The sequence below is a fragment of the Pygocentrus nattereri genome, chromosome 24 (assembly GCF_015220715.1).
Source record: "Pygocentrus nattereri isolate fPygNat1 chromosome 24, fPygNat1.pri, whole genome shotgun sequence".
Taxonomy (NCBI): domain Eukaryota; kingdom Metazoa; phylum Chordata; class Actinopteri; order Characiformes; family Serrasalmidae; genus Pygocentrus; species Pygocentrus nattereri.
The window spans coordinates 4,891,908-4,909,629 of record NC_051234.1 but is presented as its reverse complement, the minus strand read 5'-3'; the positions used below and the strand labels follow the sequence as shown (position 1 = coordinate 4,909,629).

General features: G+C 38.5%; 1 protein-coding gene across 1 annotated transcript; it reads left to right on the top strand.

Annotated features, from left to right (window-relative positions):
• The first annotated feature begins 11,413 nt into the window (after positions 1–11,413).
• On the top strand, positions 11,414–16,572 carry LOC108433851 (synapse differentiation-inducing gene protein 1-like). The gene is made up of 2 exons (XM_017708685.2): positions 11,414–11,869; positions 15,961–16,572. The coding sequence occupies exons 1-2, from the start codon at positions 11,582–11,584 to the stop codon at positions 16,108–16,110; spliced, it is 438 nt and encodes a 145-aa protein (XP_017564174.2). The 5' UTR covers positions 11,414–11,581; the 3' UTR covers positions 16,111–16,572.
• The last annotated feature ends 1,150 nt before the right edge of the window (positions 16,573–17,722 follow it).

Genomic DNA, 17,722 nt, shown 5'->3' with positions numbered 1-17,722 from the left:
GTGCAGAATCTCAAGCACAATTCAACTCAGTGGAGCTGCTGCTCCTAAACACCTGCAAGATGCTGTTGGAAATCAAACTAAGCTCTGAAATCAGCGCTAAAAACAGCACATCAGTAAATCATGTCATACATTACCCAACAGGGCATATGTGTTATGACTTCTTAGTTCTGTCTTTGTTTGTGTTGTGCAGAATAAATTTAAACTGCCCTCAGGAAAGAAGTGATGCTAGTCATCCTAAATGACTGCCTATTTAACTGTTCATAGGGAGTCATACTGTGTTGTAAACCACTGGATTCATGAACTTGATTACATAACATTAGGTGCACTTTGTAGTTCTATGACTACAGACTGTTGTCCATCTGTTTCTCTGATACTTTGTTAGCCCCCTTTTACCCTGTTCTTCAGTGGTCAAGACCCCCATGGACCCTCACATAACAGGTATTATTTGGGTGGTGGAACATTTTCAGCAGGTGGTGGTGTGTTAGTGTGTGTTGTGCTGGTAGGAGTGGATCAGTCACAGCAGTGCTGCTGGAGTTTGTAGACTCAGTGTCATGGCTGGACTGCAAATAGTCCACCAACCAAAAATATCCAGCCAACAGCGTCCTGTAGGCAGCGTCCTGTAACCACTGATAAAGGACTGGAGGATGACCAACACAAACTGTGCAGCAGCAGATGAGCTATCGTGGACTGACAAGGTAGGACTGTCTAATAGTGGACAGTGAGTGGACACAGTGTCGGATCCACTCGTACCAGCACAACACACACTAACACACCACCAATGCGTCAGTATTATTGCAGTACTGAGAATGATCCACCACACAAATAGTAGCTGCTCTGTGAGGGTCCATGGGGGTCCTGACCACTGAAGAGCAGGGTGAAAGGGGGCTAACAAAGTATCAGAGAAACAGATGGACTACAGTCTGTAATTGTAGAACTACAAAGTGCACCTATATATTTCAGCACAATGCTGAAATGTCTGTTCTATGCCATGTCTTGCATCTACTTAGTAGGATGCAAGGGGGTCCAGCCTTTTAGCTCTAGGCAGAAGCCACCCAGAGCTCCAGCCCACGTTCTCAGATTTCTCAACCTCCCTTAATCAGTCTTCCCTGAGTCTTCCATCAGTCTTTTTTTTTTTTTCTTCTCCTTTCTCTGCCGAGCTGATCAGCTGCCCATCCTGTGCGCCTGATGCTGTTGCCTCTACTGCCTTGATTGGTGCCGCTGCTCACCAGCCTTCTGGACCGGTTTGACCACCACTGAGCTTCTTGCTGTACAGCGCTGTGAAGTCCTCACCCTCAGATCTCTCTCTTTCTTTTCCCACTTTACTATAATACTTCTTACTAATAATGTTCGCTGTCCGGTGTCGACCATAGGAGGATGGGTTCCCCTTCTGAGTCTTGGTTCCTCTCAAGGTTTCTTCCTCTTTTAGGGAGTTTTTCCTTGCCACCGTCGCCGCTGGCTTGCTCATGGGGGCTCGGACCCGGAGTTTCTCTCTTCTTTTCTCTTCTCTCTGTAATGCTGATTGTTCTGTAAAGCTGCTTTGTGACAACACCTGTTGTAAAAAGCGCTATATAAATAAATTTTGCTTTGCTTTGCTGCTTGCTTCCCGTATACTATGACCTTGTGATCAACTGTATCCAAAGCTGCATGAAGATCCAATAAGACCAATACAGAAGGATTTTGTACATCAGTGCTGAGCCCACTGACAACATCAACCTATGCTGCCTCAGTACTATGGTTAGAAACCTGACTGAAACTTCTTATATAATTGTTTAAAGACATTTTTTTCTGAGACTTTACTTTAAAAATGAAGGTTTGAGATTGGTCTGAAATTATGAAGTACGTTTTTGGAACCAGCTGCAGGCATCAGTTACAGAATGAGCGTATTTGACCAAAAACTATGAATTTCAAAAGGTAAATCATTAAATATGAAGTATTTATACTGTTTTCATTTTTTACATTTTAGTCCAACTTAAAATCAATTTTAAATTGGGTGAGCTCGTTCCAATTTTTTTTTCAAACTGTAGTTGAAGCCACTTTGCCTCTTCACACCACTTTGACCGTTTAACACCCTTGCTAATGGTCAGTGCAAATTGATGTGTCATTCCACATAGACTCTATCAGCCATACTTACCTCTACAGAAAAGTAGACAGCAATAAATCCCAGCAATGGAAACAAGGCGAATATGTTCAGGATGGAAAAAATTAAGTAATCGGGAAAGGGCTCAGCCAAGGGACCAGAGGCTGCAATCTGCACAAAGACAGCAGGCTGACCAGCATTAGTTCCCTCAGACTGGTTGGGGTTTCCTCCTGAAGGTGGGTTGTTTCCAGCCTGGTGTGATGGACGATGTTGATTCATGCCTGACATTTCTTTTGGATACCTGCCAACCGGAGGGTTAAGTGGTGACTTGTTGGTCTTCCTTGCTTGGTGCTCTGCTTGTCAATAAGCGTAAACTTTGCACTTCTATATGTTCCTACTCTTTTTTAAATATATCATCGTCGTAGGCGAGGCCACTGGATGGGAGGGACGTCAAGGACTACATGGACAAACCTATTTCCCTCTGGTGAAAGAGTGCTTAAGCCTCACATGCTCAATACTACCATAGCAAAACATTTTATATCCATTGTGAAATCTTGATAGGAGAGGGATTTAAAAGGATGTAACCGAAACAGAGCAAGATTTTATTCCATGTCATTTAGGAATATTCATGACAAAATAATTACACAGTGTAAAAGGCAGATGTGTTAAATGAAGAATATAATCAAAACAAAAATACAGGGCTTTGATATGACAATGATGGTATGTTCAAGTTGCACATTCCAAAGAAACGTCAACTATTTCCAGGAACTATCCACCTGAAGGATGTAAAGTCTTTGCTTCTGCCCTATTTCCTTTCTTAAATGTCTCAATGTTAAATTCTAGCTTCAGGCCCGGATTATGGGTTTTAGGGAGCATGCTGAAGGGCCTGTGCCTCTAAGGGGCCACTGTGAATACGACAAAACTGAAACAGCTGTCTTGACTTAATGGGAACTTACAGCAAGAAAGTTCACTTACACTCACAGAAACAAAATCAACTAATTTCTACCTTGTACTACAGACAGTTACAAATCTGATGTCCACTTTCTGTCCACTCACTGCTTAACTCCAGATATTCAAAGGATGTGCCTGGGGAATCTGTAAAAGCGAAACCCAAAACCCAAAGTTGACAAAGGTAAGATACAAATGGTAAGTGGTTCCCAGGTGTCCGACGAAAACAGTACTATTTAGCAACTCGCTCTTTATTCCACCAGGTAAGGCCAACACAGCTGTTTTAGGATGAAATAGTTGAGAAGATATTACTTAGTGATGCCACATATGGTGTACTGTGGAACCTGGTTTGATTTTAATGTCTATATTTATTGGCAAGTACAGGTTAACATGATTTCAAATGTTTTTTTTAATAGTCATCAGATAAATAAAAAATAATTTGACTTTACTTTGGGCTACATTAGGCCCATTTGGGCATTATGCCTTATTAACTATAGATGAATTGTTTTCTTATCATATTCATTGAATAAAGCATACTTTGTCATATAATCTGTATATTTTTAAATTAGACTTTAAATCATACTTAAAAGTACACTTGGTTTTCATATAAACGCTAAAGGTAACTTATTTGAAATTGTAGTTTGTATCATATTTTATACTAATACTAATTGATCCGAAGTCATATTTCTATCTGATCTATTAGTATGTATTAAAAACAACAAACATCATATACCAAATCTTTTAAAAAAGTAAGCGATCAATAATCCTGTTGTACCCAATGTGACATTGTCAAGTTCATGAGCATTTCAAGTCCCTTTGAATGTGATGATAATTTCATTTTAGAATAATACAGCCCTGTCAATCTCTCTCTACATTATTTGCAAAAGAAATTACATTTTTATCTTTGTTTATGATCATGACAGTTTTCTTCAAAAACTTTGCATGTACGTAAACATCATTTGATTCAGATGATTCATGCAAAAGTCTATTTTCCGACTTAACAAATTCCTTCACCACAACGCAGCACCAGCTGCAGTGTTTAAAAATATCCATCCATCCATCCATCCATTTTCTAAGCCGCTTCTCCGTCAGGGTCGCGGGGGGATGCTGGAGCCTATCCCAGCAGTCTTCGGGCGGAAGGCAGGATACACCCTGGACAGGTCACCAGTCCATCGCAGGGCAGACAGACAGACACAGACAGTCTGTGTCAAAATATAATTTCTACAATTAAAAGTTACATTTTAAGATGTTTCGGTTCAAGTGCTTATACATGTCTTTTTATTGTAAAAACATTTACTGATAAAGAACTTTGTTTCTAGATTAAAAGCTAAAAGCGTCTTTACCAAACAATTTACTTTTACTTCTCAGCACATTTTACCTTAAAATTCATAGCCTTGTTTCCTTTGGCATCCAACCAGAGCTTCATTGGGTCATCAAAATGTATGAGCTTATTTACATGAGGATATTGATTACCTAGAACACAGGTGAAAATACAGGCACAATAAAGTAAAAAAAACTTGTTTGCATGTCCATGTGGTGTCTTTTATATTCTATAAGACTCATCATGAGCTAAATGAGTAGTCAACATCCTGGCTGAGTTGTATCACTTTACTGTTACCAAAAGATCTGAAAATCTGAGAAAAGTTTAGTTGGAAAATCGGACTGTCCCAGGCAAACTTCCAGAGAAAACTGTTATACAAATCCCAGGCCAACCACACATCAGGAATAACCCAACCAGTAGCAAATCTTAGCTAAAAAAACTGTTGTGCACTTGTCAACAACTTGTGTTGTGAAGATGGTTGACACAATGTTTAAAAGCTATATATTTAAAGAAAACAGCAAGAAATAGAAATAATGTCTTTTTCTTTTAAAACAACCCAATATAAAAAATAATAAATAAAACATTTAATGGCAATCAAACATTATTAAAAAAAATGTGCAAATTGCACCTGATATCACTCTAAAAGACGTTGCCTTTGGTTTCATGTAGTCATTTATCTCTCCCCATGCAAAACTCTATTGCACATGTACTATTTGCATACAAACCAGAATTGTTTTGGAAAAATATACAATGCAGTACAGTTCTTGTGTTATGATACACACTGTTTTACACAGACTCCTATGAATTGTTTATTTTTGTTATACACTGGAAACAAGGCCAAAAGATAAATATAGGATGACACATCAGAATTTTATTATATTTACATCTCAGTGTTTTATCTTGACTTCTTTGGTTTTAACCCACTCATTTTTAAGTAAGTAAAAATACTGGAACATGTGACTAACAGGTGTTACCCAGGTGCACCCTGCTAGATTAAATATTTAACCAATATCTCACACTGGCTACTCTTGCTTGAGCCTTAATTTTCACTTGTGAAGGCAGCATTTGCTGTTAAAAGGGATAAACCAACCAACATGAAGACCACAAATTGGAGAAAACAGGGACAATCTATCTGAGCCGTTGCACAAACACAGGGCATAGCCAATAAAACAATTTGTAATGTCCTGCAATAGTAAGAAACCACTGCTGTACTAACCACCAGACATCGAACAGGTCAGCCAAAGAAAAACAGCAGTTGATGACAGGAATACTGTGAGAGCTGTGAAGAAAAACTTAAAAACAACAATATCAGGAACCTCCTCATGGCAGGGTTGAAGGTATCACTACCAGCTGTTCGAAGAATACTTTGAGAGCAGAAAAATATAGAGGCCATACGACAAGATCTAAACCACTCATCTGCACTCATCAACTCATGAGGCCAAGATTAACCTCTACCAGTGGTGGGCGAAGTACACAAATCATGTACTTGAGTTAAAGTAGAGACACCCAAGGTAAAAATTACTCCAGTAAAAGTAGAAGTTCCTCCTTTTAGACCTCCCCTTGAGTAAAAGTACAAAAGTATTTGCCTTCAAATGTACTTAAGTATTGATAAAGTATAGTAAAAGTACTAGAAGATTAATTATGGCTCTAATGTCCTGTTATGCATCTCGTGACTGTACTTATCCTGGAAAGATAGTTCCAGTCAAAGAAATCTTAATGCTTTAACATAGGAAGACCTTTTGGAGAATTGTACGATTCTAACTTTGTGACAACAGTTTGGGGAAGAACCTTTTCTGTTCCAGCATGACTGAGACCCAGTGCACAAAGCAAGGTCTGTAAAGGCATGGTTGGGTGAGTTTGACGTAGAAAGTCCCATACAGAGCCCTGACCTCAACACCATCGAACACCTTTGGGATGAACTAGAATGGAGATTGTGAGCCAGGCCCTCATCAGTGTCTGTCCTCACAAATGCTCTTCTGGACGAATGGACAAATATTCCTACAGACACATTCCAAGATCTTGTAGAAAGCTTACCAGAAGAGTGGAAGCTGTTAGAGCTGCAAAGTGGGGAACAAATCCATATTAATGCCTGTACATTTAGAATGGAAAGTCATAAAAGCTCCTGTGGAACTAGGTATCCCAATACTTTTGACCATATGACATTACCTCATTTGACATCAACAGGCTAGTTTATCATTGCTGCATTTTCATTTTTCTCATTGTTGTGACTTTTTACATTTGGCTGATGCTCTTATCCAGAGCAACTTACAATTAGATTATTTTTACATAGGTAGGCCAAGGCAGTATTAGGAGTCTTGCCCAAGGACTCTTATTGGTATAGGGTAGGGTGTTTGCCCAAGTGAGGATTGAACCCCAGTCTACAGTGTAGAAGACAGAAGTGTTAACCACTACACTATCCCAACCACCAGCTTGATAGGTACAGGTTTATACACTGGCATGCATATTTGTTGAATGCTGTATTGATTTTGCGCTGCTTGTTTATACACTGGCATGCATATTTGTTGAATGCTGTATTGATTTTGCGCTGCTTGTGATAGGGTTCAGTTTTTGTCATGTGCTCCATTAGTCGTCCCAGTTAGCAAACCATACAAATGATTTTTTGTGGGGCAAAGTTACGTTGTAGTTATAGTTACGTTGGTCTTTTAGCTGACAGCCAAAGCAGCTAGAGGATCATGTCGCTTCGTTGAGTTATTCCACATATTTTAAACTAAGCACTGTCAAGTTTATTGTAAGGATTATCATCTCACTTAATTTGCTTGTATATATATTTCACTTTACATGCATCTCACTGTAGATCTCTCTAACCGAGAGGAGGTCTGAACTTCTATACAGGAAATAGTGGGTTGTAAAGGAAGTCCACTACTGCCAAGAGTCATTCACTCTTTTCCTGGTTGCCTGTCTTTAATCTACTTTTAGTCTCTTGCAGCTATTTCTGGTCTTACTTTGTCTCTCACTTAACAATAGAGAGCTTATGAATGCTTAAGTATAGTAATAACTGTTAAAGACATGCTGTCTCTCTCAGTGTGAGAGAGAAATGAGCAGTTATTACTGGGTAAAGTTTAGTCTGCTGTTCTTTAAGTTTTCTCTGAGATTTATGTAATACAGGCATCCCAAAAAAATGGACATCATTTGAGATGTGAATATCTGAGTAACTACATGTCCGAGGCAAACGAAGTGAAACAGGCTTCATGTTGAATAACAGCAATGGCTGTAAAAGATTTATTTATCAAAATTCGAACTAGAAATTCAGATTGATGTAGATTTTATATCCGATTTCACAGCTTCACAAATGTTCGATATCCATACCGCCTGTGACACGATGCGTCAAGCTGGTAGTCCAGCTCCTGCCAAACACTGTAGCATGTCTTGCATAACAGTCTCCAGTGCAGTCCCAGTTGGTGCATTTTTATTGAATTTTCTCGAAAAATGCACGCTGCTCACTCTTGTTTGACTGTGTTTGAGCGCATTCTAACACACAAAGTGCCTTTTCATTTCTAGTGAACGCCATTCATCAACCAGAAAAAAAAACATAAAGAATTCAACTTGGTTGGACACATTTTGTTAAAATTTGAGATCATTTGAGGGAGAGTTGGCTGTTATTAGACCACGAAATTATGTCGATTTTTTAAAATCTTGTTTTAAATAAAGTTATAGGTATCTTTTGATCTGATTAGAAGAACACAGGTATGGTTCTGTTTATCCTCAGCACAGCCCAGGACTGAAAGGATTTCTTTAGTTCCACCACCATCTGATTTTTCATAAAGAAGTATTGCTTAGCCCAGCCAGGTATTGGATGGTAACAAATACTGGATTTGGCACTCTGGCAAATACATAATCACAATTTATTATATTTATTTAAATTATGATATCATATATTATTTCATGACCAACAGAAATGCTCTTACGTCGAAATGAAGTAACGTTTTGCCTTTTCCTGCAAAGTTGCCTTTTGCAGATTTTTGTTTTTCATTTTTCTGTGAAACAAAGCATAGATAAGTAGCTGTAGATAACACTTTCTTAATGACTTTTGCCCATTTTCATGCATCCACATCTTTGTAAGTGATTCCATGAAGCCCCTTGATTGACATTTGCTTTTTATTGCTCTTTAATTGTCAGAGGACCTAAACTTTGGTGAGACAAAGACATACTATGAGTTCTTGGTGAACCAGACAGCGCATGTCCCATGAGTGGTAACTGATGTGGAGATCAACTGGTATCGGTATGGTCACCTTGCGAGCAATGACGGTAGGACCCTCGGTACAGGCTATCCATGTGGTACGGGAGTGTCCTCGCCTTCCTCATTCTCTGTGATGCCTGCAGCTGGCAGAGCAGAGGGTGGCGATGGTGGACGACAATGGTTATGGGGTGGGAGGTCATGTTATGACCCAATTTGTTGCCAAATGTCTGATCAGTGGCTGGACATCTTCACAGCTCTGTCCATTTGATCAAATATCTCATCCATCTAACACTCACAGTGAGAGAATACTAACTCTAAAAATGTGAGCCAGGTTCTCATCTATCTAACAACGAGAGTGAGCGAATACTAACTCCAGAAAAGCTCATGTCACGAAATGCCACCATTGACAACCTAAGTAGTGCATGTGCTTTATGGGCCTTCATTTCATTGTAATGAAAAAAAGAAGGTAGGGGTCAACAGTGATGACTCCGTCACTCCTTCTTTTTCCACAGGCAGTGGTCATCTCACAGTTCTGCCGAATAGGAATCTGCAGATTACAAACATTCGTAAGAGTGATCACGGAACCTACACCTGTGTGGCAAACATCAAAGAATGATCAGCCATTAAGAAGGAGCTGGACATCTCTGTTGTTGGAAAAGGTGAGTTGTGAGGGTCTTTATGGGGGACAGAGACATTGTTGAACAAGGAGCTAACCCAAGAGCAGCAGGCTCCTCTGCATTTCAGGATCTGGTGAAAGATAAATATTGCAAAGATTTATTTACCTAAAGGTTTCCTCAACTTTGTTGCTCCCCAAGTCCAACAACTGTGATGATTCGCAAACCATCAGTCAGTGGTGACTCTACTGAAGCACAATTCCAAAGGCTTTCGTTCCTTGTATTCCTAAAGACACGTAACTCAAGCCAGAAATAATGGCTCAAGAAACATAGATGATAAAGTGTGGCTCAAGAAAGTAGGACGTCTGTATGATAGTATACATATACTTAAAGGTGGAGTATTATGCTTTTTCAGTTTGTACTAGAAAGTTTAAGCAATTATTATGGAAGTATATTATTTCACATACATTTTTAGTCTTAATTTTGTGTTATATACTGTAATATATATTTTCTAAAAAATATTGTGGTCTGTGTGAAATTTATATATTTACAGTTATGCTCCAAAATGTGACATTAAAACAAACCTTTTTGTGCATAAATCTGATTTTGTCAAGTTATTTTGTCTCTCGCGTTGCCGTTTTATGTGTTCGAAAGGTGCTGTAGACCAAGTCCAGGTCATTATGCTGCTCGGTCTATTCTTAAATCAAATGCCTGAGTAGCCTAATATCCAGAGATGCTAATTTGAATTGAAATTGAAACTTTTGTCCAGAGATGGTTTTGTTAATCCTGTCTGAAGTGACTGGTTGGAGTCGTAGCTCTGTGAAGGTCAGCTGTGTCTCAACAGTGTCTGAAATGTGAAGCCCAGCATCTAATTGGAATTCAAGGTTGAAATGATTTCAATACATTATCAGACAAAAAAAAAGAGTCAAAACAGAAATGATGTTCAAAATGATTAACATAATGCTCCAAATATTCAATTAAACATTTTTGTCACAGCCTTTTTTGCTAGAAAAAAAAAACAGCATAGACCAGCAGCAAAACCATCATGTCGTCACTGTTGAAACGAAACCTCTTCTATCTGAAAGAGTAAATTTCAAGAAGAAGAAAAAACCTTCTTAACTTGGAGATAAATGTACCAAGTTATTTTTGGATGAAACACAAATTACAACACTGGGGACACAAGTTAATATACCACAAATTACTGAAATGGCGTGGGTTAGGATTTATGCAGGTGTTATATCAGCTGTTTTTTCAGTAGGGTTAAGAATCTAAAGGTCTTCCAGTGACCAACAATATCCTCATTCAGTTAGTTTCTCCATCCCTAGAGATCCCGAGGCAGCATTGTGACACAAAGGGATTATTACTGTCATTCTTTTATTTACAGGAGAAGTGTATAATTTTGGGATATCAGTTATAGAGTCCAGCACAATGATGATTTTCCCACTTTTTCTGTGTGAGGACCATGAACTTCAATTTGGAGGTGCTGATCTGCAAAACAGCTGTTTCAAACTCAGCTGCAAACCGCTCCAGTGCGCGCTGGAAGAATCCATGTGATGGAGCCAAAAGGCCTCCATATGGAATAGAATCTACATTGTTCCTCCTCAAGCCAAGGCTTGACTCTACACCTGGCGGCTTCTACAATGGAAGTTTTGAACAGGATTCATTTGCACTCCATGTCCCCCACTTCTTCTGGCATGTGAGAAAAAAAATTCCTGGAGGTAGGAATTAAACCATTCCAAACAGGTGCCTCTGCCAGTCGTTTTTTCTTCTTCTGTAAAGTTACATGCATGCATATGCTGACTATGTAGGGGCAAAACTTAGCAAATCTAATAACAATGATTAGCTAATAGAACAATCAGAGGAACGGTTGTTAAGCAGTGACTGGGAAAGAACACAAAGTGGACGTTCACGAATGATGGAGAGAACGTCAGGATTGTGATAGTGTTTGGTGGTTACTAATGTCAAGACAGTTCTTTAAATTTTGTGAAAATTACTCATTGGGGCCCCTTAATAAAACAAGCTCCCGTATGTGTCCGTGGGATAATCCAGGCCTGATGCTGAGGGTTGTACATAAACACCCTTAAGAAAAGAAACAGGGAAATTGCAGAGACTTTACTTCCCTCAGGTGGATTCCTCCAATAAATATATGACGTTTTTATTTTATGACATTTAAGTTACACCCTGTTACAACCCTCTCCTATGAATGTTTAACAATTCACTGAGGCTTAACTAGTCTTTCACCAGAATGTTCATATAGTCATTGGTGCCCCTCCTAAACAGTGGCCTCACCCACTGGGATGGTTTATTTTAAAAAGACTAGGAACATATAAGAGTGCAACATTTATACTTATTGAGAAGCAGAGCACCAACCAAGGAAAACCAACACGTCACCAGTTCCGCCTCCAGCTGGCTGGAATCTAGGAATGGAAAAACAGCCTACATCATATTCAGACAACAGTCCTGGTTACAATCCAGCTCCAGGCTACCCCAACCAGACTGGCTACCCTCATGGCCAGCCTTATGGAGCTCCGTATCAGGGTCAGGCTCAGGGTCCGTACCCTGGTCAGCCCGCGGTGACTGTGCAGCCTACGATCTACATGGCCGCCGCTCCACTGGCTCAGCCCTTGCCTGACTACCTGGGCTACTCCATCTTCACCCTGCTGTGCTGCTGCTTGCCACTGGGCGTTGCTGCTCTCGTGTTCTCGATGAAAGTAAGTATGGGCTATAGAGTTTGCGTGGAATAACATGTCCATTTGCACCAAGAAGGGTTGGGATGTAATGCAATAAAAGTATCATACATATGTGTTCAAAAAACAGAAATTGGGTGTCTGCATACAGTACAAGTTACACATTGTAAAGGCAGTGTTTAGAATACAATCACTTAAAATTTTTAGAAGCATACTTTTAGAACACTGGCCCACTAAATTTTAAATATATAACGTAAATAAATTAATATCTGTAAAAGAAACACCATCTTGTTTATTATCTATTAACATGCAGCGTGTAAAAAACAGACACTAAAGTTCCTACTAAAGCTTGTGTAGACTGATTATTAATTAGTGTTACTGAGCTCTGCTAAAGCCTGAGTAGACTGATAAATCAATGTGATCAGTTATTAATCTCAGCGTTACTGAGCTCTGCTAAAGTCTGAGTAGACTGATAAATCAATGTGATCAGTTATTAATCTCAGTGTTACTGAGCTCTGCTAAAGTCTGAGTAAACTGATAAATCAATGTAACGATTGTCACACTGAATTGTCATCAGCTGAAGTTTCTTTTCCAAAGTGTTTTGAATAGCATCATGCTCTACACTACTTGCAACACCACCAGAGGTGGATGAAGTACACAAATCATGTACTTGAGTTAAAGTAGAGACCCCCAAGTTAAAATATTACTCCAGTATAAGTAGAAGTCCTTACTCTAGACCTCAACTTGAGTAAAAGTACTAAAGTATTTCCCTTCAAATGTACTTAAGTATAAAGTAAAAGTACTAAAAGAGTAATTCTGGCTCTGATGTCCTGTTATCATTTTTATAACCAGACTGGCTTTATGAACTCATTTCAGGTGAAAGTCCTCCAGCGTCTCTCTTGGTAAACCAGTCTTTTAATAGAACGTCATTAATTAGTGACGCTGACGTCTATTAAAATGATCAGCAGCACAAAACACTGAAGGTAAACAGTTTCCATCAGGGAGAACCGAGTGGCTCTGAAATCACTTTTTACACACAAGCAAAGTTTCAGCTTCAGATTTATTTACAACTTAGTTCCAAGTTTAAGTTGAATAAAAACTGGCTTTAAACTCAGGATCACAGATGAGCTCCTTTACTATGTTGATCTGTAGGCCTCTGTTCATAAACATAATTTACTAATTTACTATAAAATGAAATGGTGTTTGTATAAATTCAGAAAAAAGCCGCGTCAGTCTCGACTGCATATGTGGACATATTTCTATATTGTGGTCTATTTACACAAAGTTAGGTTAGTTCCATCATGTAGGTAGACTTGAACCGTGTGCTGCACTGGGTCGGTATGACCAACAGGTCAAAACCAGCTCTAAACAAAGTGACCGCTGGGCCCTGATTGGTGCTCTGGCTTTGCGCTTCTTTCGTTTTGACATGTTACGTTTTTATACACACAGAAACCAAAAGGAACGACAGATTTCTCAAAATGTAGGAGGAAAAAGTCGGATATTAGACTCTGAAATGTAGTGGAGTGAAAGTAAAACGGCACCCAAATGGAAAAACTTAAGTAAAGTACAGATACATGAAAAACTACTTAAGTACAGTAACAAATTACATTTACATAGTTACTGTCCACCACTGAACACCACCACCACTTGGTGGTCTATGTGAAGATGAATCTATTTATGTAGATTTGTACATTTTATACTTAGAGTTTATATGTATTTAAACCACCCTTAACACTACATACAGTAGAGAAAATAATATAGTACATTCACTTAAGAATAAGTTCAAAATTTAAGAGGAACTGAAAAGTAGCATAGCGAAAACTACGAGAGCTACAGGAAAGCGGCTTAATGCTATACTGCACACTGTAGTACATTTTAATACACGTGCATTTCAATATGTGTTCAGTTCAAGTGTTGGAATACTTTACACCAGCTAGTAGTTCACAAGGAGCCTTGTAAGCCTCAGCTTTCGAGCAGTTCCATAAATATTGATCAATATTGAATTGATCAGTTATGAGTAGTTATTCATTCAGTTATTAGTAGTTCACTGTTGCCTTCTGAGTAATTAACTAGCACTCCTAACTAGTTAGTAATACTTCCCTATGTTAATGCAGTCCTATTCATTTATCCCTGAATGGTTATCTATTAACTATGAAACCATAATCAGAAGTGTTGCCAGTGCATCACTACCTACAGCATTACAAAGGTCAGTACATTCCATTCTGTTCTTTATCAGGTCTCATTATATGATGGAAATTATAACTTGTGGAGAATACTGCATCACTGTGTTAATGGTATATTAAAGTTTAAGCAGTTTTATTGTCTCATTCTTCACTCTCTAAACTTTATTACATACACAGACCTCGTATCTACATTTATAGTCCTTTTTATCACTTCCACTTACACTACAGTTACAGACTGTAGTCCATCTGTTTCTCTTTATACTTTGTTAGCCCCCTTTTACCCTGTTTTTTAATGATCAAGACCCCCACAGTCCATACAATTGGATCAGACACAGCAGTACTGCTGTCCACTAACTACACTTCACACAAGTCCACCTCTCATCCGTTGCTGCACAGTTTGTGTTGGTGATCCTGGTCATCCATCTGGTCGTCGGTGGTCATAGGATGCTGTTGGCTGGATATTTCTGGTTGGTGACTATTCTCAGTCCAGCAGTGACAACGAGGTGTTTAAAAAGTCCAGCAGCACTGCTGTGTCTGATCCACTCGTACCAGCACAGCACACACTAACAAGACACCACCATGTCAGTGTCACTGCAGTGCTGAGAATGATCCACCTGCTCTGCGGTGGTCCTGTAGGGGTCGTGATCATTGAAGAAAGAGGGCTAACAAAGTTTGCAGAGAAACAGATGGAATTTGTGAAGTGAAGAATATATTTCTTAGTGGAAAACATATTAAATAGATGCTTATTGCTCAAATAAAAGGCTTTACATGTAAGTGAAATTTACATCAGATTTAAAAAGTCAACTTCTTTGCTAATCCTATCCACCCCTCTGACTCAGACCTATGGATCAAACTTTTGAGCTAGATAGTGATTCACTGGTTTAGATCCATAATTTGAATCCAGTAAGAATCTGCATTGAAGTTCCTGTAGCTGGTGAATAATAAGCCTTAGCGAGATATTCGCTTGGGATTTTAAGGAAGAAATTATTAGCCATTCTCGGGTAAAACTAATCCAGCTTGAATAGGGCTTTAGAGTTGGTTTTTTCTTGTTCCAAATAGGGGTTCGAAGTAATAGGTAATGCACGCCAGGGGATGCAGTGACACAGCATGCCTCTTTTCAGTTGTTATATGTATATAGATTGGGAAAGCATTGCACTACATATTGGATTTTATGAATGTAATTTGTGAACGAGGTGCTTTGTTCTGGCACAATTAAGCCCTGCATTAAAACCACACAAACATTGAAAGCAGTAAGATGCAAGAAAAATGCAGGATAAATATGCCTGTTTATGGTGGATGTTTCTTGAAGTTCTCACAATCTCTAAAAAATCCGAAAAGTGCATTTTATAAAAAGATGTAATTTTTTAGGGAAGGTATAATCCACCTGACTTTAACAGAGAATAACTTGCAAACTGAAAAGATGCTAATTTGCCACCAACAACACACAAGTACAGCTGATTTGGTTACCGCCAAGATAGGCCAAATTCATTATCTGCTCATCTGCCAAGCTGTTCTGTAAACAATTGTTAATAATTTGCAAAATTCAATTTGCATTTTTTGTGCAAAATGTACAATATTCTCCAACTGGAGAATATTTGGAGTTCATGACAGGTGCTATTGGGAAAGTTTTGACCAAACACATGAAGACATTAAGGCCCAGTTATTTAGAGAAGCAGTGCTCTATCGGCTTTGTGTCGTTCAGGAATGGCTTTGCTTTCTGTTTGTTTAAACATACTGGCTTTATATCTGTATTGTTTATTTAGTTTGGCTGATGTGAAAAAAAAAACATTTTCCAAACCCAACCACGCGAAATCTTGTGAGATTATACAATTGTGCAGTGGTTCATGAAATTGATGACATTTGCTCAATGTTGGTTTTCAACAGTGTCTTGCAGGTGTTGAATCATGTTGGACGTTCTCTCTATTCTTTCAGACTCGAGATGCCAACACGTCCGGCAACAGACCTGTGGCCGAGAGAAATTCACGGACAGCGTTCATCTTGAACAACACAGCGCTGGGGATTGGAATCGTCTTCACTATCGTGTACATCGTGCTTATCGTCATAATCAACATGTCATACTAAACCACTGTACATCATCACCACTATGCATCCTCTGCAGTGAAACTAAAGCCAGTTAGAGATGAAGGATGTTTCTGAAGACCATACAAACAGTTGATGCGTTTATTTTGCATATGCATTTGTTTATTACAGATGATTATACATAAATCAATGGTTTAAAGACACTACACATCTCCTTATAGACTTTGTAGAAATGTATTAAGTGTATATATATATATATATATATATATATATATATATATATATATATATATATATATATATATATATATTTCTTGTGTTCTTATGCCATTTCTGAATTGAACCCAAATAAATGGATCCAAATAAATTTCCAACATGCTTAAATAAATATGAATTACAGTTCATATTTAGAGCTGAAGCCGATGTCACCAACTGGATATGAATTAAACATCCTTCTGATTTCAAAACACAAAATCAATGCTAAATAAAGGCTTTTTGCAATGATGCAAAGTGATGTGGGGGTTTTTTTTGCACTATATTACACACACGACTGATTAAATATAACATGAAATGTGGTCGGTGCAAAAGTTATGGCACGTTTTATATTTTATGATATCCATTATGTTAAACTTATCAGATAAATTTAAAATGTGCACTAAAATAATCTATCCTCAGACTCTCACTATGGTAACCCAGGCTGTGAGGCAGCAAAGGACCCGTGTTCTTATTGTGGAATGGTATGTTAGCTCTACGACAGACGTAATGGGACCCCCATGTTCCAAAAGGCTTTGGGGTCATCAAGGTATTTTTTGTCAAATGTAAAAAAAAGTTACAGCTTATTTTCTGAATTTCTGAATTCTGAATACAGCTTATTTGGAATTTCATTCCAAACTTTTTTTGGAATGAGTTGTTGGCATCAAATTCAAAATGGGTATATATTTTTCAAAAAACAACAAAATATCTTAGTTTCAAGATTTGAATGCTTGTCTTTGTACTATTTCCAATTAAATATAGGGTTTAAGACATTTGCAGGTCATTGAATATTTTTTTTTTCCAAAAAAAAAGTCAAGTTTTCCATGGATTAGAGCGGAGAGAGCAATGAGCAAGAGTCAGCATTTAACACAAGATGAGGTCAAAGTGTTCACTGTAACCTGCTGTCCAGGCAACATCTTACTGTTCGTGTAGGTTTTCATGAGTGGCAGAAGATAATAGGACCAGCTGAGGGGTCCATAAGGAAGGAAGATATTTTGGCTAATGTAGAGATGTTGTGTGAGCAGTATAGGTTATCCATTAACCCTACATCCTGATTCACTCTACATCACTTGATAGTACAGAGGTTGAATCATTATGACCTAGACAGAAAAGGGTGTGACTGTCTCAGTTCCTGTTCTATTACAGTAAAAACTGTAAAAGCAGAATACTAGGGCAGAGACTGGTGGTATAAGCAAAACTCACCAATGGTGTATCATACATAAAGCCACAGTCCATAGTCCACCTGTGCAACAACTCCTGCACACAGAAATTAGATCCCAATGAATTATGTCTACTGTTAAACGCCTTGGAACCACCGGTGGGTCCAAAACACACTTGGTCATGTTCTTCATAACGTTCATATTCCATAAGCTCCATTCAGAAGCTGGGCGTCGTATGAGGC

What these genes read in the sequence shown, in the direction of transcription:
- LOC108433851 (XM_017708685.2), top strand. Translation starts at nt 11,582, where the DNA reads ATGGAAAAACAGCCTACATCATATTCAGACAACAGTCCTGGTTACAAT. An exon ending in CTCTCGTGTTCTCGATGAAA is followed by an intron (nt 11,870 to 15,960) that starts GTAAGTATGGGC and finishes CTATTCTTTCAG; the next exon opens with ACTCGAGATGCCAACACGTC.